This window comes from Heloderma suspectum, chromosome 3 (genome assembly GCF_057233095.1).
Source record: "Heloderma suspectum isolate Gila_16-S chromosome 3, 16-S_ref, whole genome shotgun sequence".
Classification (NCBI taxonomy): domain Eukaryota; kingdom Metazoa; phylum Chordata; class Lepidosauria; order Squamata; family Helodermatidae; genus Heloderma; species Heloderma suspectum.
The window spans coordinates 97341731-97363225 of NC_139460.1; the positions used below are offsets into that span (position 1 = coordinate 97341731).

At 41.3% G+C, this 21495-nt stretch overlaps 1 protein-coding gene across 3 annotated transcripts in view; it reads right to left on the reverse strand.

The window, feature by feature from the left end:
- The window catches only part of SYTL5 (synaptotagmin like 5), a 102505-nt gene that overhangs the window by 38939 nt on the left and 42071 nt on the right, over positions 1 to 21495 (reverse strand). For 2 of the 3 annotated variants that reach the window (XM_084843960.1, XM_084843958.1), the window contains exons 2-3: positions 14966 to 15378; positions 665 to 877 (exon numbers count right to left, since the gene is read on the reverse strand). In XM_084843960.1, the coding sequence (XP_084700086.1) occupies positions 665 to 877; positions 14966 to 15084 (332 nt within the window). In that variant the 5' untranslated portion in view covers positions 15085 to 15378. Of the gene's footprint in view, positions 1 to 664; positions 878 to 14965; positions 15379 to 20561; positions 20635 to 21495 lie in introns of those variants that run through there. The other variant, XM_084843959.1, reaches the window with a different exon arrangement.

The following is a 21495-nucleotide window of genomic DNA, read 5'->3' on the forward strand; positions in this document are numbered from 1 at the left end:
TACAGAATCCTGACTATGCTAGTCCCCCTCTTCTACTTGAAATTTCCTCAGTGGGACTCACCCAAGTCAATTAGAGGGCTGGTGAGGGGATGGAGGTCCAGGTATGCTTTAGCAAAAGCAGTGGAACCTGCCTGTATGTGCATCATCATCCGAGGCCCTTTTCCAGGTGATACAGCCTTCAGAGATTAAGTGGGTGGCAACCAGGAAGAGGAGCTTTCTTGATCCGGATGCTCTGCCTTTGGAATGCCCTCTCTAGGGCGGCTTGTCTGGTCTCATATCTTCTTTTTATTTTTACCAGATTTCTAAAAAGTTTGGCTGAATTTTAAGCCCTGCTGCTGTGCTTCTTTTTTTTTTATCTGCCTGCTCTTCTTATATCATTGTTTTAATAGTGTTTATATTATTATATTCAGGACAAAGTGCAAAACTGCAAGATCCCACTACAATTAAGCTTTGAACCACATTTTCACAGTTGAGTTGTAAAACATGATACGAATGTCACATTCCCTTTAGAACAGGGGTGCCGAACTTGGATTGGTCCAGGGGCTGGATTTCCCACCAGGCCAGTTTCCTATAGATGCATATTGTCTATCAATGGCATCATAACCACAGGTCAGGAAACTGAATCTGCTGTTGAAGTGTATCCAAGAACCAAAACAAAACCTACGCAATCTTATCGCACACTGTGCATTTCCAGTTGCCATCCACTTCTACAATACGACATTTGTTGCAAACTCTGAGTCCGCATGTTTGGCAGAGATCCCCTCTATCAAAGATTAAGCCCAGATTTTTTTGACAGCGAATGCAGACCCTGCTGTTGTCCTCTTGGTAATGCCGCCCACCTTTCCGTTTCACTTCCAACAACTCATTCTTCAATTTCCTGGAAGAAAACAAAGAAACAAAAAATTAACAAAAATGGCTTGATGCAGGCATATTTGCCACTTCATAAAAACAAAAGGAATGGTTCATACATGCAAGATCATAACCTCATGAGAGCAATATCAAAGGCTTATATGTGTGAATGAGCCATCACAAATCAACCCTCCATTCATAAATTTCATATCACCACAAGAGGAATGCTTTTCAATTAAGTCAGTTCACACATTTGGCTGCAAAGCATAAAGTGTTGAGTATTAAACTGAACAAAAAGGCCCACTGGTTCAAAGCTTGCAATCTAAGTTGCAATCTACATATTAAAATACAAGGTGCAACACAGAAAGCAATTTCTCATTGCAACTTCACTCTCCTTCTACTTTTGAATACTGACCCTCCTAAAAACAGAGTGAGCAATAATCACCTGTAGGAAGGAAGGAATTGGGGGTAGGGGGTGGGGTGAAGAATGGCTAAAGCTGAATCAAACACTTTGGAACAGTGGGTAAAGCATCCATTAAAAGGATTCAGAAACAGCCAACTAAAAGCTTTTACATTCAGTTACGTTGAGTTAAACTGCAAACACAAGTTGTCCTGCCTTCTCCTCCTTTGTGCGCACAGAGATGCAATAGGAGAAAAAGGTTGCATTGCACCTTGCTCTCCAGCAGGGATGTTAAACTGGGATTCTCTGTGTCTGCAAGACCCACTGGCTGACCTTGGGCAGTTTTGTATCTCTTAGCTTCAGTGTTCCCCAGGTGTTATCTTCACAGGGTTTTCATGAGATCACAGAATCATAGAGTAGTAGGTTTGGAAGGGGCCTATAAGACCGAGTCCGACCCCTTGCTCAGTGCAGGAATCTAAGTCAGAGCATCCCCGACAGATGGCTGTCCAGCCTCATCTTGAATGCCTCCAGCGTGGGAGAGCCCACTACCTCTCTAGGTAATTGGTTCCATTGTTGTATTGCTCTAACAGTCAGGAGGTTTTTCCTGATGTTCAGCTGGAATCTGGCTTCTTGCAACTTGAGCCCATTATTCTGTGTCCTGCATTCTGGGATGATCGAGAAGAGATCCTGGCCTTCCTCTGTGACCACCTTTCAAGTACTTGAACAGCACTATCATATCTCCCCTCAGTCTTCTCTTCTCAAGGCTAAACATGCCCAGTTCTTTCAGTCTTTCCTCATAGGGCTTTGTTTCCAGTCCCCTGATCATCTTCATTGCCCTCCTCTGAACCTTCTCCAGTGTCTGCATCCTTCTTAAATCCTTGTCTTTCATGGTGGCAGAGCATATGCCTACTAAATAGCAGTGGTGGTGGTGTTTGTGGTTGTTTTTAATTACTTACTGAACAGTATTCTTTAAATGATGAACAGCACTGATAATAAGAAATAGTAAGATGGACATGGCAAGTTGTAACACAGGAACATCCAGAGCTTTCAGAGGGCCAAGTAGAGCCTCTTTTAGGCACCTCACTAATATGAGAAATCGCTTACCTAAAATTATAATTCCAAACAATTGATCTATTTCTACACTGAAAAAGTTTATTGTTCGTGTGAGGCAACTAAACATTCCAGAAGGTCATCAAATCCTTGAATCGGTGCATGTATGTTTCTAGATCCCCATTCCCCAACCTCGTGCCCGCCAACCGCATTGGACTACAACTTCCATCATCCTCATCCAACATGGGCATGGAAGTTGTGGTCCAATGCAGCTAGAGGGCATCAGATTGTGAAAGGCTGCTCTAGACAATGATGCAACCTAGATTTTGGTCCGAATACCCCCGCAGGTGCAGAATTCTGACTAGCACTGTCTTAGAGCCATACTAGACTCATGCTGTCAGGAAATCAACTGCTCACAACTTTTAACTGCTTTACTTTTTTCTAAATGGTCAAAACTTGTGCGCACACTCCAGGACTGGAAAACTGCAGCACACATTATAATTGAATGTAGTCAGGGGTGAAAAGGAGAAAAACACTGACTACTCCAATGGCATTTTAAGAACATTCTAAAGAACAATGGCACCAGGGAAAGGGTGCATTACTGGTGGCTTGTGGTCCCAGATGCACAAGCCAATAGGTACTCTTGACATACCCTTTACCATAGTCCAAACAGCACTACTACGTGCAATGGAATTGCTTGCTTAAGTATGAAATTAAATTTACACTGGATCTATCCTCAGGTAGTTTTAGAGTTGCAGTCTTTAGGAATTGCTCATAAGTGCAAAGAGAGGAATACTTTAATAACTTAAGTGAAAAGGCGTAAAAAGAGAACGAAGGCTAAAGATAATTCTGAAATCTGATAATCTCTCTGCCATTGGGGGCGGCGGGGGGGAGGAGGCATGATTATGAACTATTAAATTAAGTCTGGGTATGAAACAATCCCCTTCATGGATCACTGCCTTGTTGTGGCGAAGGGGCTTGCGTAACTCAGTGAAGCCATAAGCTATGCCGTGCAGGGCCACCCAAGACGGACAGGTCATGGCAGAGAGTTCTGACAAAATGTGGTCCACTGGAGAAGGAAATGGCAACCCACTCCAGTATTCTTGCCAAGAAAACCCCATGGAACGTATCACAAGGCTAAAAGATATGACGCCGGAAGATGAGCCCCTCAGGTCGGAAGGTGTCCAATATGCTACTGGGGAAGAGCAGAGGGTATTTCCAAGTAGCACCAGAAAGAGTGAAGCGGCTGGGCCAAACCCGAAAGGACACTCAGCTGTGGATGTGTCTGGCGGTGAAAAGAAAATCCGATGCTGTAAAGAACAATATTGTTTAAGAACCTGGAATGTCAGATCAATGAATCAAGGTAAGCTGGAGGTGGTCAAACATGAGATGGCAAGATTGAACATCGACATTTTGGGAATCAGCGAACTAAAATGGACAGGCATGGGTGAATTTAATTCAGGTGACCATCATATCTACTATTGTGGGCAAGAATCCCTTAGAAGAAATGGAGTAGCACTCATAGTCAACAAAAGGGTGGGAAAAGCAGTACTGGGGTACAATCTTAAAAATGATAGAATGATCTCAGTACGAATCCAAGGCAAACCATTCAACATCACAGTAATTCAAGTCTATGCCCCAACCACTGAGGCCGAAGAAGCTGAGGTTGATCGGTTCTATGAAGACCTACAACACCTTCTAGAACTAACACCAAAAAAAGGTGTCCTCTTCATCATAGGGGATTGGAATGCTAAAGTAGGAAGTCAAGAAATCACCGGGATAACAGGCAGGCATGGCCTTGGTGTACAAAATGAAGCAGGACAAAAGCTAATAGAGTTTTGCCAAGAGAACATGCTGATCATAGCAAACACTCTTTTCCAACAGCACAAGAGGCGACTCTACACATGGACGTCACCAGATGGTCAATATCGAAATCAGATTGATTATGTCCTTTGCAGCCAAAGATGGAGAAGCTCCATACAGTCAGTAAAAACAAGACCTGGAGCTGACTGTGGCTCAGATCATGAGCTGCTTCTTGCAAAATTTCGGCTTAAATTGAAGAACGTAGGGAAAACCACTAAACCTTTCAGGTATAACCTAAATCATATCCCTGATGAATATACAGTGGAGGTGAGGAATAGATTTCAGGGATTAGACCTGATAGACAGAGTGCCTGAGGAACTATGGACGGAGGTCCGTAACATTGTTCAGGAGGCAGCAACGAAATCCGTCCCAAAGAAAAAGAAATGCAAGAAAGCCAAGTGGCTGTCTGATCAGGCTTTACAAGCAGCTGAGGAAAGAAGGGAAGCGAAAAGCAAAGGAGAAAGGGGAAGATATATCCAACTGAATGCAGAGTTTCAGAGAATAGCAAGGAGAGACAAGCAAGAGAATAGAGAGCAAGAGAGAATAGCAAGGCCTTCTTAAATGAACAATGCAAAGAAATGGAGGAAAACAACAGAATGGGAAAGACTAGAGATCTCTTCAAGAAAATTGGAGATCTCAAGGGAACGTTTTGTGCAAAGACGGGCATGATAAAGGACAAAGAAGGCAGGGACCTAACAGAAGCAGATGAGATTAAGAAGAGGTGGCAAGAATACACAGAAGAACTATACAGGAAAGATCTGAATGTCCCTGATAGCCATGATAGTGCGGTCACTGAACTTGAGCCAGACATCCTAGAGAGTGAAGTCAAGTGGGCCTTAGGAAGCATTAGTAACAACAAAGCTAGCGGAGATGACAGTATTCCAGCCGAGCTATTTAAAATCCTAAAAGATGATGCTGTTAAAGTGCTGCATTCAATATGCCAACAAATCTGGAACACTCAACAGTGGCCACAAGACTGGAAAAGGTCAGTTTACATTCCAATTCCAAAGAAGGGCAACGCCAAAGAGTGTTCAAACTACCGCACAATTGCGCTCATTTCACATGCCAGCAAGGTGATGCTCAAAATCCTACAAGCTAGGCTTCAGCAGTATGCGAACCGAGAACTACCGGAAGTACAAGCTGGGTTTCGAAGAGGCAGAGGAACTAGAGATCAAATCGCCAACATTCGCTGGATCATGGAGAAAGCAAGAGAATTCCAGAAAAACGTCTATTTCTGCTTCATTGACTAGCTAAAGCCTTTGATTGTGTGGATCACAACAAACTGTGGCAAATTCTTAAAGTGATGGGAGTACCAGACCACCTTACCTGTCTCCTGAGAAACCTGTACGAGGGTCAAGAAGCAACAGTAAGAACCAGAGATGGAACAACCGATTGGTTCAAAATTGGGAAAGGAGTACGACAAGGCTGCATATTGTCACCCTGCTTATTTAACTTATATGCAGAGTACATCATGAGAAATGCCGGGTTGGATGAATCAGAGGTCGGAATTAAGATTGCTGGGAGAATTATCAACAACCTCCGATATGCAGACGATACCACCCTAATGGCAGAAAGCGAAGAGGATCTCAAGAGCCTCTTGTTGAGGGTGAGAGAGGAGAGTGCAAAAGCTGGTTTGAAACTCAACATTAAAAAAACTAAGATCATGTCATCTGGCCCTATCACTTCCTGGCATATAGAAGGGGAAGAAATGGAAGCAGTGACAGATTTTACTTTCTTGGGCTCCAAGATCACCGCAGACGGTGACTGTAGCCAGGAAATTAAAAGACGCTTGCTCCTTGGGAGGAAAGCTATGGCAAACCTAGACAGCATAGTAAGAAGTAGAGACATCACCTTGCCGACAAAGGTCCGTCTAATCAAAGCTATGGTTTTCCCAGTAGTAATGTATGGCTGTGAGAGCTGGACTATAAGGAAGGCTGAGCGCCGAAGAATTGATGCTTTCGAACTGTGGTGCTGGAGAAGACTCTTACGAGTCCCCTGGACTGCAAGGAGGTCAAATCAGTCCATCCTAAAGGAAATCAACCCTGACTGCTCATTGGAAGGACAGATAATGAAGCTGAAGCTCCAATATTTTGGCCACTTAATGCGAAGAGAAAACTCCCTGGAAAAGACCCTGATGCTGGGAAAGACTGAAGGCAAAAGGAGAAGGGGACGGCAGAGGATGAGATGGCTAGATAGCATCACGGATGCAATGAATATGAACTTGAGCATGCTCCAGGAGAGAGCGCAGGACAGGAAGGCCTGGCGTGCTATGGTCCATGGGGTCACGAAGAGTCGGACACGACTGAACGACTGAACAACAACAACATGAAACAATAGTTCTAGTTGATGAAATGTCAGTACTTATAATTCAGCATGCTGGCATTATAATTCAGTCCTTTAGACATGTTTCTGAAACTAAATACAGTATATTAAGCTCTTCACTATTAAAACAAAGGATTATTAATGAAGTCCTACTTAAAAGACTCTTTTTTGAGTGCTTAAGAAAATTAAAAGAACAGCCAGTCCTTACAGAGCTGCTCAGTGTATAACTATGGGGCACAATTAATTCAAATCTGGTTCCAGTCCTTGCACTTCAATTCCAGTCCTCCAAGATAGCTATTTTCATTTAGCTAAATGAAAACAGAGCATTCCATGGCCTGTCTTCTTTCAGCAACCATCAAAAGCAACTGGAACTGAGGGAAGCCTCCAACTGCTAAACATGAGTTATCTTACATTATCTTGTAATCTAAGGCTTTAGGCAATATGTTTAACATTTATGTTTACATTGCTCAGTATGTGCCAGAACATACTATACAGATAATGACACCTTTCTAAACATCCCCCCCACCCTGCCCCCTTGAAGTAGCATAGGCTCAGATGACAGGCAGGTCATAGCTGATGAGAAGTTTAGTCAAAGCAATTTATTCTGTGGTGGCTAAGTGTAACACAACTGCATCATGGAATATGAACCAGCTTTTGCTCAAAGAGGAAGGAACTGCATCAAAAGAAATTGCCCTACCTGTTTGTGTAGAAGGCCACACTGGGATGTCACACCATATGACATGGCTGGAATATGTGCCGTAAATTTACTACACTACAGCAAAAGATGTAGATGTGTTCAATTTGGATCACTGCCCCACATGACACATTAACATCCTACTGCCATTTGGGAGGGGCTACCATCTGGATACCGTAACAGGGCTTTATCCAAGCATCCTACATCTTGCCCCCATTGGCTTTTCTCAGGCACTGCAGTAGTTCAAAGTGCAAAGTAATTTCTGGCTCACAAAACACTTGAAATAAAAACACTGTACTACACACATTTCCTCTAGATAGTGGATATCCCAGAAGATCGAAACTATTATCAGCTGCAAAAAATGACACTTGCTGCAAAAGCAAAAAGTATACCTCCAGAAAGATAATGATAAAGTTACACGTATTCTGCTGCTTCTCCACCCTCCCATGCAGGTTTAGTACTTGCTGTCTGGAAATATGCTTTACAATTATTTTCACTCTGCTAGATGGGCAGCCTCTGGAAACTCCGACAGACCTGTGTCCCAGGCAAACCCAAGGTAGACAGTGATTGCTATTGGCTACAAGCAGTTATACTGGTACCCAACCATGAGCCACACATCCAATTTTAAGGGCCAATTAAATTGATAATTACATTGAACATTCACATTCAGAATCATAATCAGTATACCTCCAAGTCCAAGGTGCTGGGGACAAACATGGGTTTGGCCTCATCCTCATGCCCTTGTTCATGAGTGTCTACAGCAGCCTTCCCCAACCTGGTACCCTGGTCAAACTGACTGGGGGTGATGGGAGTTGTAGTCCTTTGCATCTGGAGTTGCCTTATACCAGGGAGAGGGAACACATGGACTTCCTGTTGTGCTCAGACTGCAACTCCCATCAGCTCTTGCCAGCATAGCCAATGGTGGGGGATCATGGGAGTTGTAGGCCAAAACATCTGGAGGGCCACAAATCTACAATGACTGGCAGCAGCTTTCCAGACTAAGAGAAGAGGTCCAGAGAATGTTCTAAAGGTACCTGATGCAGGTCCTTCTTTGCAGCTAGCCAGGTCCAGGCCTGGCCAGTATTTGTATGGAAAGAACTTCTGGGAACCCAAAGAATGCAGCTCTGAGGTCTTTAGAGGAAGGGGCAGGCACAAACTTAACCAAGGACTGGATCCAATGCTTGTGCCACGGGACTTCCCCAAACTCTCTTTCCCCCTTGCAGCCCCCTGCATATGCCTCAAATCTGCTCCAGAATGCCCCCCAACCCTCCAGAGTAGATGTGGGGAACTGCATGGGGGAAAAGAGAAATCTGTTCTACCAGCGGTTCCCTTCCGCTGATAGAACACTACTGTATACAAACATATATATGAAAAAATAAGATACTTAACTTTACCGGTGCATCAGTTCATCATAAATTCAGACAGCTGTGTTTGATAGGAATTTCCTTCTGTATTTTCTTGCAGTGCCTTCAAGGGTGAATCACTGAATGACTGTGACAATGTGCTTTGATTTCAAAATTGGAAGAATTAAGTGTTCCGGGAGTACAGGAGATGGAGGAAGCAAATGAGTCAGACTTAATCTACTATCAGCGCAGCCTCTGAACAGCCACTGCCTAACAGAGTTGAACAATGCTAAGAGAACAGATTTAGTTATTTATTTCTATTCTGCCCAATAGCCAAAGCTCTCTGGGTGGTTCACAAAAATTAAAACCACAAAGTACAACATAAAACAATAAAAATATGAAAGCTGAAAACTACAACGTAAAAGCAGAACTAGAATAAAACCTAGCAGCAATGCGATTTAAAATACAGATTTAAAACAGCAGAGCTAGAAGACTAGAGTGCTAAAACGCTGGGAAAATAAAAAGGTCTTCACCTGGTGCTAGATATCCTAAAAGATAAATGATATTCATTCTAACACCCTGGAAGTTCACTTTTTAGATTTCAATGTGAGAAAAGAGGGGAACAACTTGCCACTCCAATGTATAGAAAGCCAATGAAGTTAGTGCGTATTTAAAATATGATAGCTCATACCCCAGCTCCATAAGGAACAACCTCCAATATGGCCAGTTTCTATGACTTAAGCAGAACTGTTCCAACAGATCAGATTTCAGACAGGAATCACACATTCTCTGCATGCCTTTAAGGGAAAGAGGATACCCTGAGCCTATAATAACACAGGGCTTTAAAAAGGCAGAAAAAAGACCATGGGCTGAGCTGTTAGTAGATACAAAAAGAACTTCCTCAGTCTGAATCAACAGTGCTTTAACATTTGACCATATTACCAACAAATTGCAAGGTAGCATTAAAAGATACTGGCATGTAATACAACTTATTTCTGGTTGCATGAGAAACCACTGATTTCCTTTAAAAGAACCAGGAATATCAGGAATTTTCAGGTAAGGAGCGAATTTAAAGAACACAACAGAAGTTCAGTCAATGTTTTGCCAGCTGCTTCCATGCCTAGGGGCCATCACCCGCATGGACACTACAGCTTCTGCCAGTACACCTCCAAAATTACAGAACTTGAAAACCCCTCCAACCAACAGACATACAATCTGAAGCATTTCACTACCTGCAGTACTGCCTTCGTAGTTTATGCTGTCCAGGGTAAATGCCCTAAGCTCTGTGTGGGAAAAACAGTAAGACCCTTAAAAAGATAGATAAGGGAACACCTGAGTAATATTAATAACAACAGACCAGGTGCCTCACTTGTAAGCCACTTCACAGAACAACACCATTCTCCCACAGATCTAAAATGTTGGGCACTGGATAAGCTTGAAATTACGGAAGAAAAATATCTGTTGAGGAGAGAAGCTGAGTGGATTTTGAGACTGAACACTCTCCATGTGGTTTAAATGAAGACCTTGAATTTTTACCACTCTTATGACCTGTGGGTGATCTACACACAGTCCCTAGCTACCACAATACAGTTCAGTTTTGAGACCTTGGCTAGATTACATCAACATAGAAACACCTGATAGAGCTAGAAAAAAATGGACTAAAGAGTATAAGATAAGAGTCGAGAAACATCTTTTCCAGTCACCAGTAGACTGACACAGGAGACAATCTTTAGCTGAAAAAATGCTGCAGACTTTTTTCTCTAGTAAGTATGAAATTATTTATTTATTATTAATTTATTTCTTGCATTTAGCTCCCACCTTTTTTCCTCTTACAAGGAACTCAAGGCAGCTTACATAATCCTCCTCTCTGTTGTATCCTCACAACAACAACCCTGTGAGGTAGGCTGGGCTGAGAGTCTGTGACTGGCCCAAAGTCACCCAGTGAGCTTCCATGGCCGAGTGGGGACTAGAACCCAGATCTCCCGACTCCCAGTCCAACACCCTCACCACTATACCACACTGGCTCTCATTATATGTTATTCTTAGTAACGAAGCAGATTTTCTATGGTTTTTAAAAGTATGTTATATATGCATAAACCCCTGTGGGAATTTGTATTTCAATAATGTTTTAATTATGTGTGTTGTCCTATTTGTAAATTTTATTATCATTAATGTCACAGCCCCCTGAAGGCCTAGAATAAGAAAAAGGCTGAAATGTTTTGGGCTTCCTACAATGAAATTATTTTTGCATCCTGAGAACCCGTTTCCTTCTTTGTGATCAGGTACATATGGTAGGAGGTAATCTTTCAGATAATCTGGCCCCAAGCCGTTTTGGGCTTTGAATGTTAATACCAGCACTTTGAATCAGGCCCGGACATGGACTGGCAGCCAATGCAGCTGGAAAAGTACTGGCTTTATGCGATCTCGTTGGCCAGTCCCTGTTAACCATCTCACTGCCCTATTTTGGACCAGTTGAAGTTTCCGGGCCATTTTCAAAGGCAGCCCCACATATAATGCATTGCAGTAATCCAAGCAAGAGGTTATCAGAGCATGGATAAGCTTATTATATCATGGATATAATAGCTAGGTTATTTCTGTCCAGATAAGGGCATAGTTGGTATATCAGCCTAAGATGATGTGCATCAGTAAAATAAACTACCAAGAGTTCAGTTATATGCAGTATGAAAAAAGGTTTTGCCAAAAGCCAGGACTGTCTTATTTTTAAAGACTCCAATAAATAAAAAGCAGCTCAAGGGATAAAAATCTAAGTATGCTAGTAAATCACAATCTTCAAATATCCCATTAAAATGGATGTTGTTCTTTTCCTCCCCCTTTGAAAATCCTTGTGATATCTCAGTGTTCAAGGGAGTTGTTGCATTATATCTTTGTTGGGTTGACTTGGTGTTTGAACTTGAATTGTGTTCTGCATATGTACACCAACTTTCATACCAATATTTTATTCCAATATCTACATACGACATAATGCATTTTGCACACTTCGTCATCCCTAGGGGTAGAACAGGAGTGAAGATGAAACATGCAATGGCAGCTTTAACATGTATACCAGATCTCAATGTTCAAGATAAGACAGTAGCTTATATAGTCATTTAATGTATATACAGTGAACATGTGTAGAGAGAGGAGAAGAGCCCCAACCTAGGCACACACAGTGTACTGTCTGTGCAGACCCTATATACATACAAATTGTACCCACAGACAGGACCCCTGCAAAAAACAGGATTCCTGATTGCACAGACAAGACATTCCATATACATACATATATAGTATTTGTGTGGACAGTGCACTGATCTTATGTAGGCTAGGAATGTGACCAGTATTCTTCAGCCCGCTTCAGGCATTTAGTGTGTACATTTTAAACATTTGCATAATGCTAACATGTTACAACCAAACAACCATGCAGAGGATGTCACACAGATAAGTTAAACCAAAAGCCTCACTTTGCTCAGCCAATAAAGATGAAAAGAGCAGGATATGAACTTCTGGGAAATATTTTCAAGTTTTAGGCACATTAAAATTTCAGGAATATCCTCACCTTATTTATGAATTTCTATACCACTCACCACCATCAATTTCTAGGTCACTTTACAGAATTTAAAACAGAAAGCAAGGTAAAATAAACAGCAATTAAAAGCAGCAGAAGAACCAGTTCTAAGAAGTAAAAACAAAACAAAAAACAGTCTGAGGGTATCAAATAGTCTTCACCTGGCACCGAAAACATAGCAGTGTAGGTATCAGGTGATCCACCTGAGGAGGGAGTTCCACAAGCAGGATACCACAACTAAGATGCCCAGTCCCTGGAGGCCATCTACCTTAACTCTGAAGGGAAGGGCATTCAGAAAAGTGTATCAGCAGATTACTGCAGTGGATGGGCAGAACATTTTAGATGCGTGATATCTTTTTCTTGCCCTGAATAGAAACCAAAGTTCCGACCTTAAACGTAAACATTATAAATTTGATATGAGAGCACGGTTAATGTTGCTTTCGCCAAATACACCTGCAGTGCTGCTGGAATTTACAGGACAGCTTCAGCCATGTAGAACATTTGGCTATTCACGAGGCCAAGTAAATACATGGTATTTACACAGAGTTGCACTGATATGGAGCTTAGCAAAGGGATACACAGGTAAGAATATAGCAAAGCAGTAGTTTGGGGCAACTAGGAGTCTGAAATGAAGGCTTCTACTGTACTATAAAGTTCATGAGCCTTAGAATCTGTGCCCTTCCCTACTTTCATGTTTTCCAGCCATAAACTTCTGTTGACATTCATTTGTGAAAAGACACTAAGTGCATTCTGCTCTGCTTGTTGAACCCTCTCTTCATGTTACTTGCTGCTGAGCCCATGGAAAGTTAGGCTCACCTAAGGGCCAAAACAGACATATCTCTAAATCCATATCAAGCAGCTGCGACTTTTTTTCTCTCATTTTCACTCTAGAGTACGCATGGGGTCCCAATGCAGATTGGAGCCCCTGTGCCTACTCTAGAATAAAAATAAAAGAAGCCATGGCTGATAGATATGGATTTAAAGTAATGACTGTTTTGGCCCTAAGCTACCTGAGTTAAGTGAATTTAAGCATGCCTGCATGGGAGCATGGCGTTAGCCAGCTGCTCCCCTGCATATTGATTTTTAAGGCATGAGCATTGTATTTTGAGCTGGGCATTTCTCCCTGTGTGCAGACTAATTTGTTGCCTATTAGATATTTCCCTTTCTACCATCTGCAGGAGATATATATGTATTACCTATAATCAAATACATTATTGTTACTAGGAAAGATACCCACAAAAAACAAGCATTATGTGAAAATGCTTTGCGATTTTCAGTTGGTCCTAACTAAAGTATTGCGTTACTTTCCCTGTTTGAATAGTAACCATCTAGGTATGTTGCTGGCATGACAGGAAGCACATTGGTTTCATTTAGGCCTTGCTAATTCTTACCACATGCTGGCAGTTTCATACTAGCCAGCTGTGTTCTTGAACTAAATAAGAGCTTTCATGCTGAGAGTGAGGAAGAACATTAACATAACACACATGCTTTCCATATACTACATTTTGAAGGTAAATAAGCTAAAGCTTTCTAAATGGAGCATGAAGATTAACCATCATGCCCTTGATAAAATATTAAAGAACAAGGCAATCATCTTAGCCTATAACAAATTTGATCTATGAACCAGAGAATGCTTGCTACAAACTAGACTATATAACTATAAGACAGCAATAAGTGTAAAATATAATCAACCCCGACTGCTCATTGGAAGGACAGATACTGAAGCTGAAGCTCAAATATTTTGGCCACCTAATGCGAAGAGAAAACTCTCTGGAAAAGACCCTGATGCTGGGAAAGACTGAAGGCAAAAGGAGAAGGGGACGGCAGAGGATGAGATGGCTAGATAGCATCACCGATGCAATGAATATGAACTTGAGCACGCTCCGGGAGAGAGCGCAGGACAGGAAGGTCTGGCGTGCTATGGTCCATGGGGTCACGAAGAGTCAGACACGACTGAACAACAACAACGTTGTGTCTTAAGAAACCATAAAACAGGCTCTGCACAAGAATTAAAGTAAGGAAACAGCTAAGACGTCAAGCCTCCAAAAGAGAGACAGACAGAAAGACAGAGACAGACAGAGAGAAAAGTCAACCACCATTTAACATGTCAGGCCAAGAAAAAAGGCTCAGGTTTAGCCACCGTCTTCTCATAAGGCAGTGGCATAGGTCACTTTTTCACAACAATTGTGCGCTTCTTCATAAAAGCACCAAATTTACACCATTGAGGACTAATACATAATGATCATTTTCAGATATTGGGTTATGTGATATTGCACATGTGTGTGTATGTGCAGCTGATTAAACCATGTTTCCATTTGAACATGGTAGAACACAAAGTGACTTTTATATATAGCAAGATGATATGACCATGATTCATAAAATCAGTAAACATGCCAGGATAGCTCTGACCTGCAATCAGAGCTACAACTGCAATTTTTGAGTATTTTTGACATATTGCGCAAGTTTAAAGAAATAAAAATTACCTTGCAACATATGTCCAAATTTCTACTTGATTTCTATGAAACTGTGCAGCACTATATGCGGCTAGCATAGACATTGTTTCACATTTTTGTGCATGTGCACAAGTTCACTGTATCAAAACACTTCTAAAAATTCCTGTTTCTGCAATTGTTTGTATTAATTTATGTGATTGTTTCTTCACTGATGGGCTATGGTCAATGGAAAGAATTTTAAAAAATAAAAAAATATTTCAGCCTAAACTATCACACAAGTTGCTGCGAGGCTAGAACTCTGGATTGAGCACATTGGAAGAAGAGAAGGAAACAAAACTACTAATAATAAATACAGCCACAAATACACAAATCAAACACCAAAACTCAGAAGTTTAAACATCCCAAAACAAAGGGTTACAAAAAGATTACCTGATCCTTTTATCTTCAACTTTTTTCAAGTATTCATCTCTTTTCAATACTCCCATTATTGTTTCCCTTTCATTTTCCAGTAAAAATGACAAATTGATGATCTCCACATTTTTAGACATGTTGCTTCAACCCTACTGTTTTATGATGCATGTATTTTCTGGAGGCGGGAGAAGCGTGATGGAGAGTTTAAAGGCACATCATTGCAAAGGGCCAAGCATTATAGAGCCAGCAGATCTCCTGACAGAAGTTAACTCATATATTTAAGTCCAATGCCAAAAGAGAATCTAATTGTTTTAGTGACTTGAGTGTCCATTACAACTTTTCTTGAATCCATGAACATATTGCAGGTCTTCATTCACAGTTTATCCTCAAGGTCACCATTCCCCAGATCATTGTATTATGATTTTTGGTACCTGCAAATGAAAATAAGAAATTATTTTGACAAGATGATCATTTTACTTAAGTAGCATGAATTAAACAGAGGTTTAATGCCATCAAGGCAGTGGGTCAGCTCACTTGTAATGATAAACCAGAATTTATCAGGAATCAGCAACCTTGCCAATGCCTGCTACCCAATCACACTTGCTTGCCTCCTCCTGCCAGTGGGAGCAACTAAACATACCAAGATATCTCAGTGCAGGGTTTGTTCAGTATTATGTCCAAAATGGAATCCCTGGCTAGCTGCTCTCCTAAGAAGCCAGAATCATAAACCAAGAACAAACCCCGACTTACTATTCCGGCTTGTTAGGAGAACAACAAGCCAGAGATCCAGTTCAATGTAATGCTGAACAAACCACATATGGAGTTTTCCAGGTTTGTTTAACCGCTCCTGCTGGCAGAAGGAGTCAAGCAGGAACAGTCAGCCAGTGTGCACCAGCACATTTGTTCATTCCCAATAAGCCAGAATTCCAGTTTATCGTTATTGCCAACCGGACCACTGATGAACATGTAACTGCTTGCACAATTACAGCTTACATTGTAGACATCTATGGCACTTACTATCTCAGTTGAAGTCTGGTCCTATGGTATTAAAGTACATCAGTTTATGTCCAAAGGACACAGTGGGAACAAGCCCTGACCTTCCTAACTCAAGGCAGTTGCAGCTGAATATACTGGAGATGGCCTTAATATGTATATGTGACATAGGGTTGTCCGTTGTGGGAAAATCCAGCCCGATGGATCCCCATGATGGACCTGGCTGAGCTTGCATTTGAGAGCCGAGCTGTGTGATAGTTCTCAAAGCCAGGAACTTCACCGAGGTTTTTTGCACAAAAACATAACCTGATTTGCACAAAATCATGGCTGCCAATAGCGCAATTTCCACAAAATCGCAGCCATAAATGGTCTAATTTGTGCAAATTAGACCATTTGCGGTTGCAATTTTGCACAAATTAAACTAGTTATGGCTGCATTTTTGCGCAAATTGTGCTTTGCATGAAAAAAATATCATGAAATATCCACGAGTTGGCCTGACTCATCACATGCTGTGTCGGGCCATCTCGTGGATGATCAAGCCAGAGACTGGGGAGCCCAGCTGACAAAAACTTTCTGAGCTCCATCCCTGCAAATGGATTTCTCCGACATCCCTACTGTGATAAAACCCCTACTTCTAATATAGAGCCATAGTGCTCCCTAGATCATCTGGTCAGTTCGCACCTTGCTGAGCAATCTGAATAGTTTTCTAGCCTCATCTCACTTCTTTGTCGTCCAAAATGTAATCCCTTTTCTTGAATAGGCTGAATAGTAAAATAGTTATTGAATAGTACAAGCTCCAACCAACGTAGGCTTTTCGAGATGTAAGTTACAGTTGTTAAGAAGGTGGATCCAGCCACTAGGTAATTTTTGGATTTGCTGGCTAAACCACTGACATCAGAAATGGAGGCTATCACATTGAACTGACCAGCCATCAGTCTCTGCTGGGCTGGCTTGGCAGAGTGGAGATCCTCATTAAAAAGGATCCCCTTAAGTCCTTCTAGACCTTTTCCTACATACTATCTAACTGGAAGCCAGATGCGCTCTCTCTCTCTCTCTCTCTCTCTCTCTCTCAGACCTTCCCCTATGCAATAAACTCTGCATATGGTCTAGGACCCAAGACAGTATTCAAGTAGGTAATGTGACTAGATAAGTTAGAATGATTTTTAAAAAAAATTTGTCTGGAATTCTGTGTATGTGTGTGATTGTTGCCTTCCTTGTTTTTTCTCCTTGTGTCTCCCCCCACCCCCACTCCTTTTTACATTTGGATATTTGGCTGTTTTGTTTTAAAAGGGATTTCTCTGTGAACTCTTCCCCATGTGAAAGACCGCATGGTTACAAAGCTACCACTTCTGTTTTAAGATTTTTAAAGGGGATTGGTTAAATTCTTTCTTCCTGGGCTTTGGGAAGAAAAGTCCAAAGCACCTTTCTTTTTATTTTTCCCTAGGAGAGGGTTCCTTGACAGAAAAGAAGGTTCCTTGGCTCAGAAACTCCCCAAGCAGCTGGACAGACCAGGGTATGTCAGGAGGTCCATCCTTACTCATGGCAGCCTATCCAAAATTCTTTTCCTGGTGAATCCATGTAAACAGGGGGTCCACCAGGAGGAAAAGTTATCCCTGCTCCCGGTCTCATAATAGTATGTATAAAAAAGTCAATTTACAAAACCAAGGGACAGCCAGCCATGCGGCAAGTTTACTTTGCACTGCAATTGGAAGCACAGCAAACCAGTTATCTAATTGCTCCATCACATGGCCAAATCATTTTAAAAGCATATATTCATTCTAATTACTACACAATAAAAGTAGATCTAGCCATAAAACAGAATAATTATATAACTAATCTGTCATTTGGCAGGCAACTATGCACTTCCAAGAATTTTTAAAAATCACTTAAGACTAAAAATGTAATCAATCTTATGCATTTTTCTGATTTTTTCCAACTCATTTCTTTCTTGTTTCTTACTGATATTCCCTATAAGCTTTGGGGGAATTAATACAAAATAGAGGATGAGAGAGGCATTATTAATGTGATTAATATATGAAACAGAAAATACTTCTGTATTCACAAACACTTCTTAATCAATACTCAGTAGATTCCCTGAATCAAGGATGCTATTTTAAGTCACATGCTGTGTGTTGAATGGGTAATTCCTCAATAACTTTGTAGTCTGTGGAAAGCAGATGATTAATTACTTGTTAAACTTAGTTTTGTCATGCATGAGTACGACCAATGGCAAGAGGCTCATTATTGTGCAGAGGCCCAGAACATCCACGACCACTGCTTCTATACTGAATGATATACTTCCCATAATGCAACATGCCACACTGGGACATTTTAATCACTGAATAGCCTAAGATAGTACTACTTTTATGAGATATAACCTTGGATTCACCAGGAATAGACTGGACAAGGAGGGAACATGAGATTTGAGTGACGGACTGGGAGCCGGGAGATCCGGGTTCTAGTCCCCACTTGGCCATGGAAGCTCACTGGGTGACTTTGGGCCAGTCACAGACTCTCAGCCCAACCTACCTCACAGGGTTGTTGTTGTGAGGATACAACGGAGAGGAGGAGGATAATGTAAGCCGCCTTGGGTTCCTTGCAAGAGAAAAAAAGGCAGGATATAAACGCAACAATAAAATAAATAAATAAATAAATAAATAAAATAATCATATTTAAAAATGGGCATTTAAAGATTTCTCTCTTGCAAGATGATGCTGTCAAGGTGATGCATGCCATATGCCAGCAAATTTGGAAAACACAAGAATGGCCAGCAGAGTAGAAAAGATCAACTTATATCCCCATACCAAAAAAGGGAAGCACCAAAGAATGTTCAAACTATCAAACAGTGGCACTTATTTCACATGCCAGAAAGGTAATGCTCAAAATCTTGCAAGGTAGACTCCAGCAATTAATGGAACGAGAATTGCCAGATGTACAAGCTGGGTTTAGAAAAGGCAGAGGAACTAGAGACCAAATTGCCACTATCCGCTGGATAATGGAGAAAGCCAGGGAGTTTCAGAAAAATATCTATTTCTGTTTTATTGACTATTCTAAAGCCTTTGACTGTGTGGATCATAACAAACTGTGGCAAGTTCTTGGTGGTATGGGGATACCAAGTCATCTTGTCTGCCTCCTGAGGAATCTGTATAACAACCAAGTAGCAACGGTAAGAACAGACCACGGAACAACAGACTGGTTTAAGATTGGGAAAGGAGTACAGCAGGGCTGTATACTCTCACCCTACCTATTCAACCTCTTTGCAGAACACATCATGCGATGTGCTGGGCTTGATGAAGCCAAAGGTGGAGTTAAAATCGCTGGAAGAAACATTAACAATCTCCGATATGCAGATGATACCACTTTGATGGCTGAAAGCGAGGAGGAGCTGAGGAACCTCATGACGAAAGTGAAAGAAGAAAGTGCAAAAGCTGGGTTGCAGTTAAACCACAAAAAAACCAAGATTATGGTAACCAGCTTGACTGATAACTGGCAAATGGAGGGAGAAAACATGGAGGCAGTGACAGACTTTGTCTTTCTAGGTGCAAAGATGACTGCAGATGCTGACTGCAGCCAGGAAATCAGAAGACGTTTACTTCTTGGGAGGAGAGCAATGACAAATCTTGATAAAATAGTGAAGAGCAGAGACATCACACTGACAACAAAGGTCCGCATAGTTAAAGCAATGGTATTCCCCATAGTAACCTATGGCTGCGAGAGCTGGACTGTAAGGAAGGCTGAGCGAAGGAAGATAGATGCTTTTGAACTGTGGTGCTGGAGGAAAATTCTGAGAGTGCCTTGGACTGCAAGATCAAACCAGTCCATACTCCATGAAATAATGCCAGACTGCTCACTTGAGGGAATGATATTAAAGGCAGAACTAAAGTACTCTGGCCACATAATGAGAAGACAGAATACCCTGGAGAAGATGCTGATGCTAGGGAAAGTGGAAGACAAAAGGAAGAGGGGCTGACCAAGGACAAGATGGATGGATGATATTCTGGAGGTGACGGACTCAACCTTGGGGGAGCTGAGGGTGGTGAGAGCCGACAGAAAGCTCTGGTGTGGGCTGGTCCATGAAGTCACGAGGAGTCAGAAGCGACTGACCGAATAAACAACAACAAAAAGATTTCTCTCTTTGTTCAGAAGTCTCTGTCTAAACAATGAGTACAGCCTATTGTTAGAGCATGAGCAACATGGTGACTTAAGTGTCTTAAATAAAACAGCAGTCATCTTAGTTAGACCTGTTCAGAATAGTAAAATAACTCCAAGAATTACCTTTCTGTGAAAGGAGGACAATTAGGATTATTCTTGAGCTACACCATCCATTCTAGAATAAATTCCTGATCTAATATAATCTCTGATCAGACAGTTATGCCACTCTAATTCTATATTTTAAACTGGTATAGAGAAAGGTATAACTTTGGAAATACCCATTTCATTCAATGAGACATCAGGAAGTAAAACAAAATAGCAGCCAGTCAACACCCCACTCCCCGACAAAAAACCCTGCAGTTAAGATAAGCATCCTTACAAAACCTGTAGGGGAAGACTCAGTTACCAGTGGATTTTTATTTTTTTTAAAGGAAGAATCTTGGAGACAGCATTCTAAATAAGGCCTTACCGTGTCCAGAGTATAACAGCTGGAATGCTTCTTCTACTCAGCTGACAGAGCACTGCTATAGCCGGGTCTATATAGTAACTAGAAAAACTAGCTGCTAAAAAAAACTTCCTTCAGCAACCTGTTTGCACAATGCACACACCCAGTGTGTGCAGTGTGACGCAATATTTACCACCAGCAGCCAGTTATCAAAGTACAAGGAAATACCTTCAGCACCAACCCATTTATTTTTTGCCATTGTAAATCATCTTTGGAAAACACTGAAGTGAAACGGTGAAGTGCCAGTCGTTCAAGCAGAATTGCTGACTACCGTTTCTAATCATTCTAGCTGAGTGACTAAAAACCTAAAAAACTGATTATTTTAAATATAAATTGTTATCCACCATCATCTGATGTTCAGTGGTATACTGCCTCTTAACTATAATGGCTCACAGCTAATAAGATGGCTTCAAAATATGACATCAAAACTGAGACTGCAACCCAATGCACACATACTTGGGACTAAGGCTCTTTGAACTAAATGGGATTTATATCTAGGTAAAGATGCCTATGATCGACTGAAAAAGAACAGAACTGTGGCTGGATGATGCCCTATGTAAATAATCAGAATATCCTTACATAAATCAGAAAATATTTTGTGCCATTGCTTCAATTGGCTTTCAAATGTTAATGAAGAGTAATGTTTGTGTAAACTACCCAGAGAGCTTTGGCTATGGAGTGGTATAGAAATGTAATAAATAATAATAATAATTTTTATTATTACCGTCACAGCAGTGATGGTAATGTTAAGGCCCAGCAGTAAATTGAGTATTTCCACCATGTTAAATGATGATTTGAGAGGTCATCCTAACCTTTAAAAAATTGAAATGGTTTGACCAGCCTTTCTGAAATTTTCAGGTAACAGAAACAAGTGTTGATTGTACATACCCTAGAAATA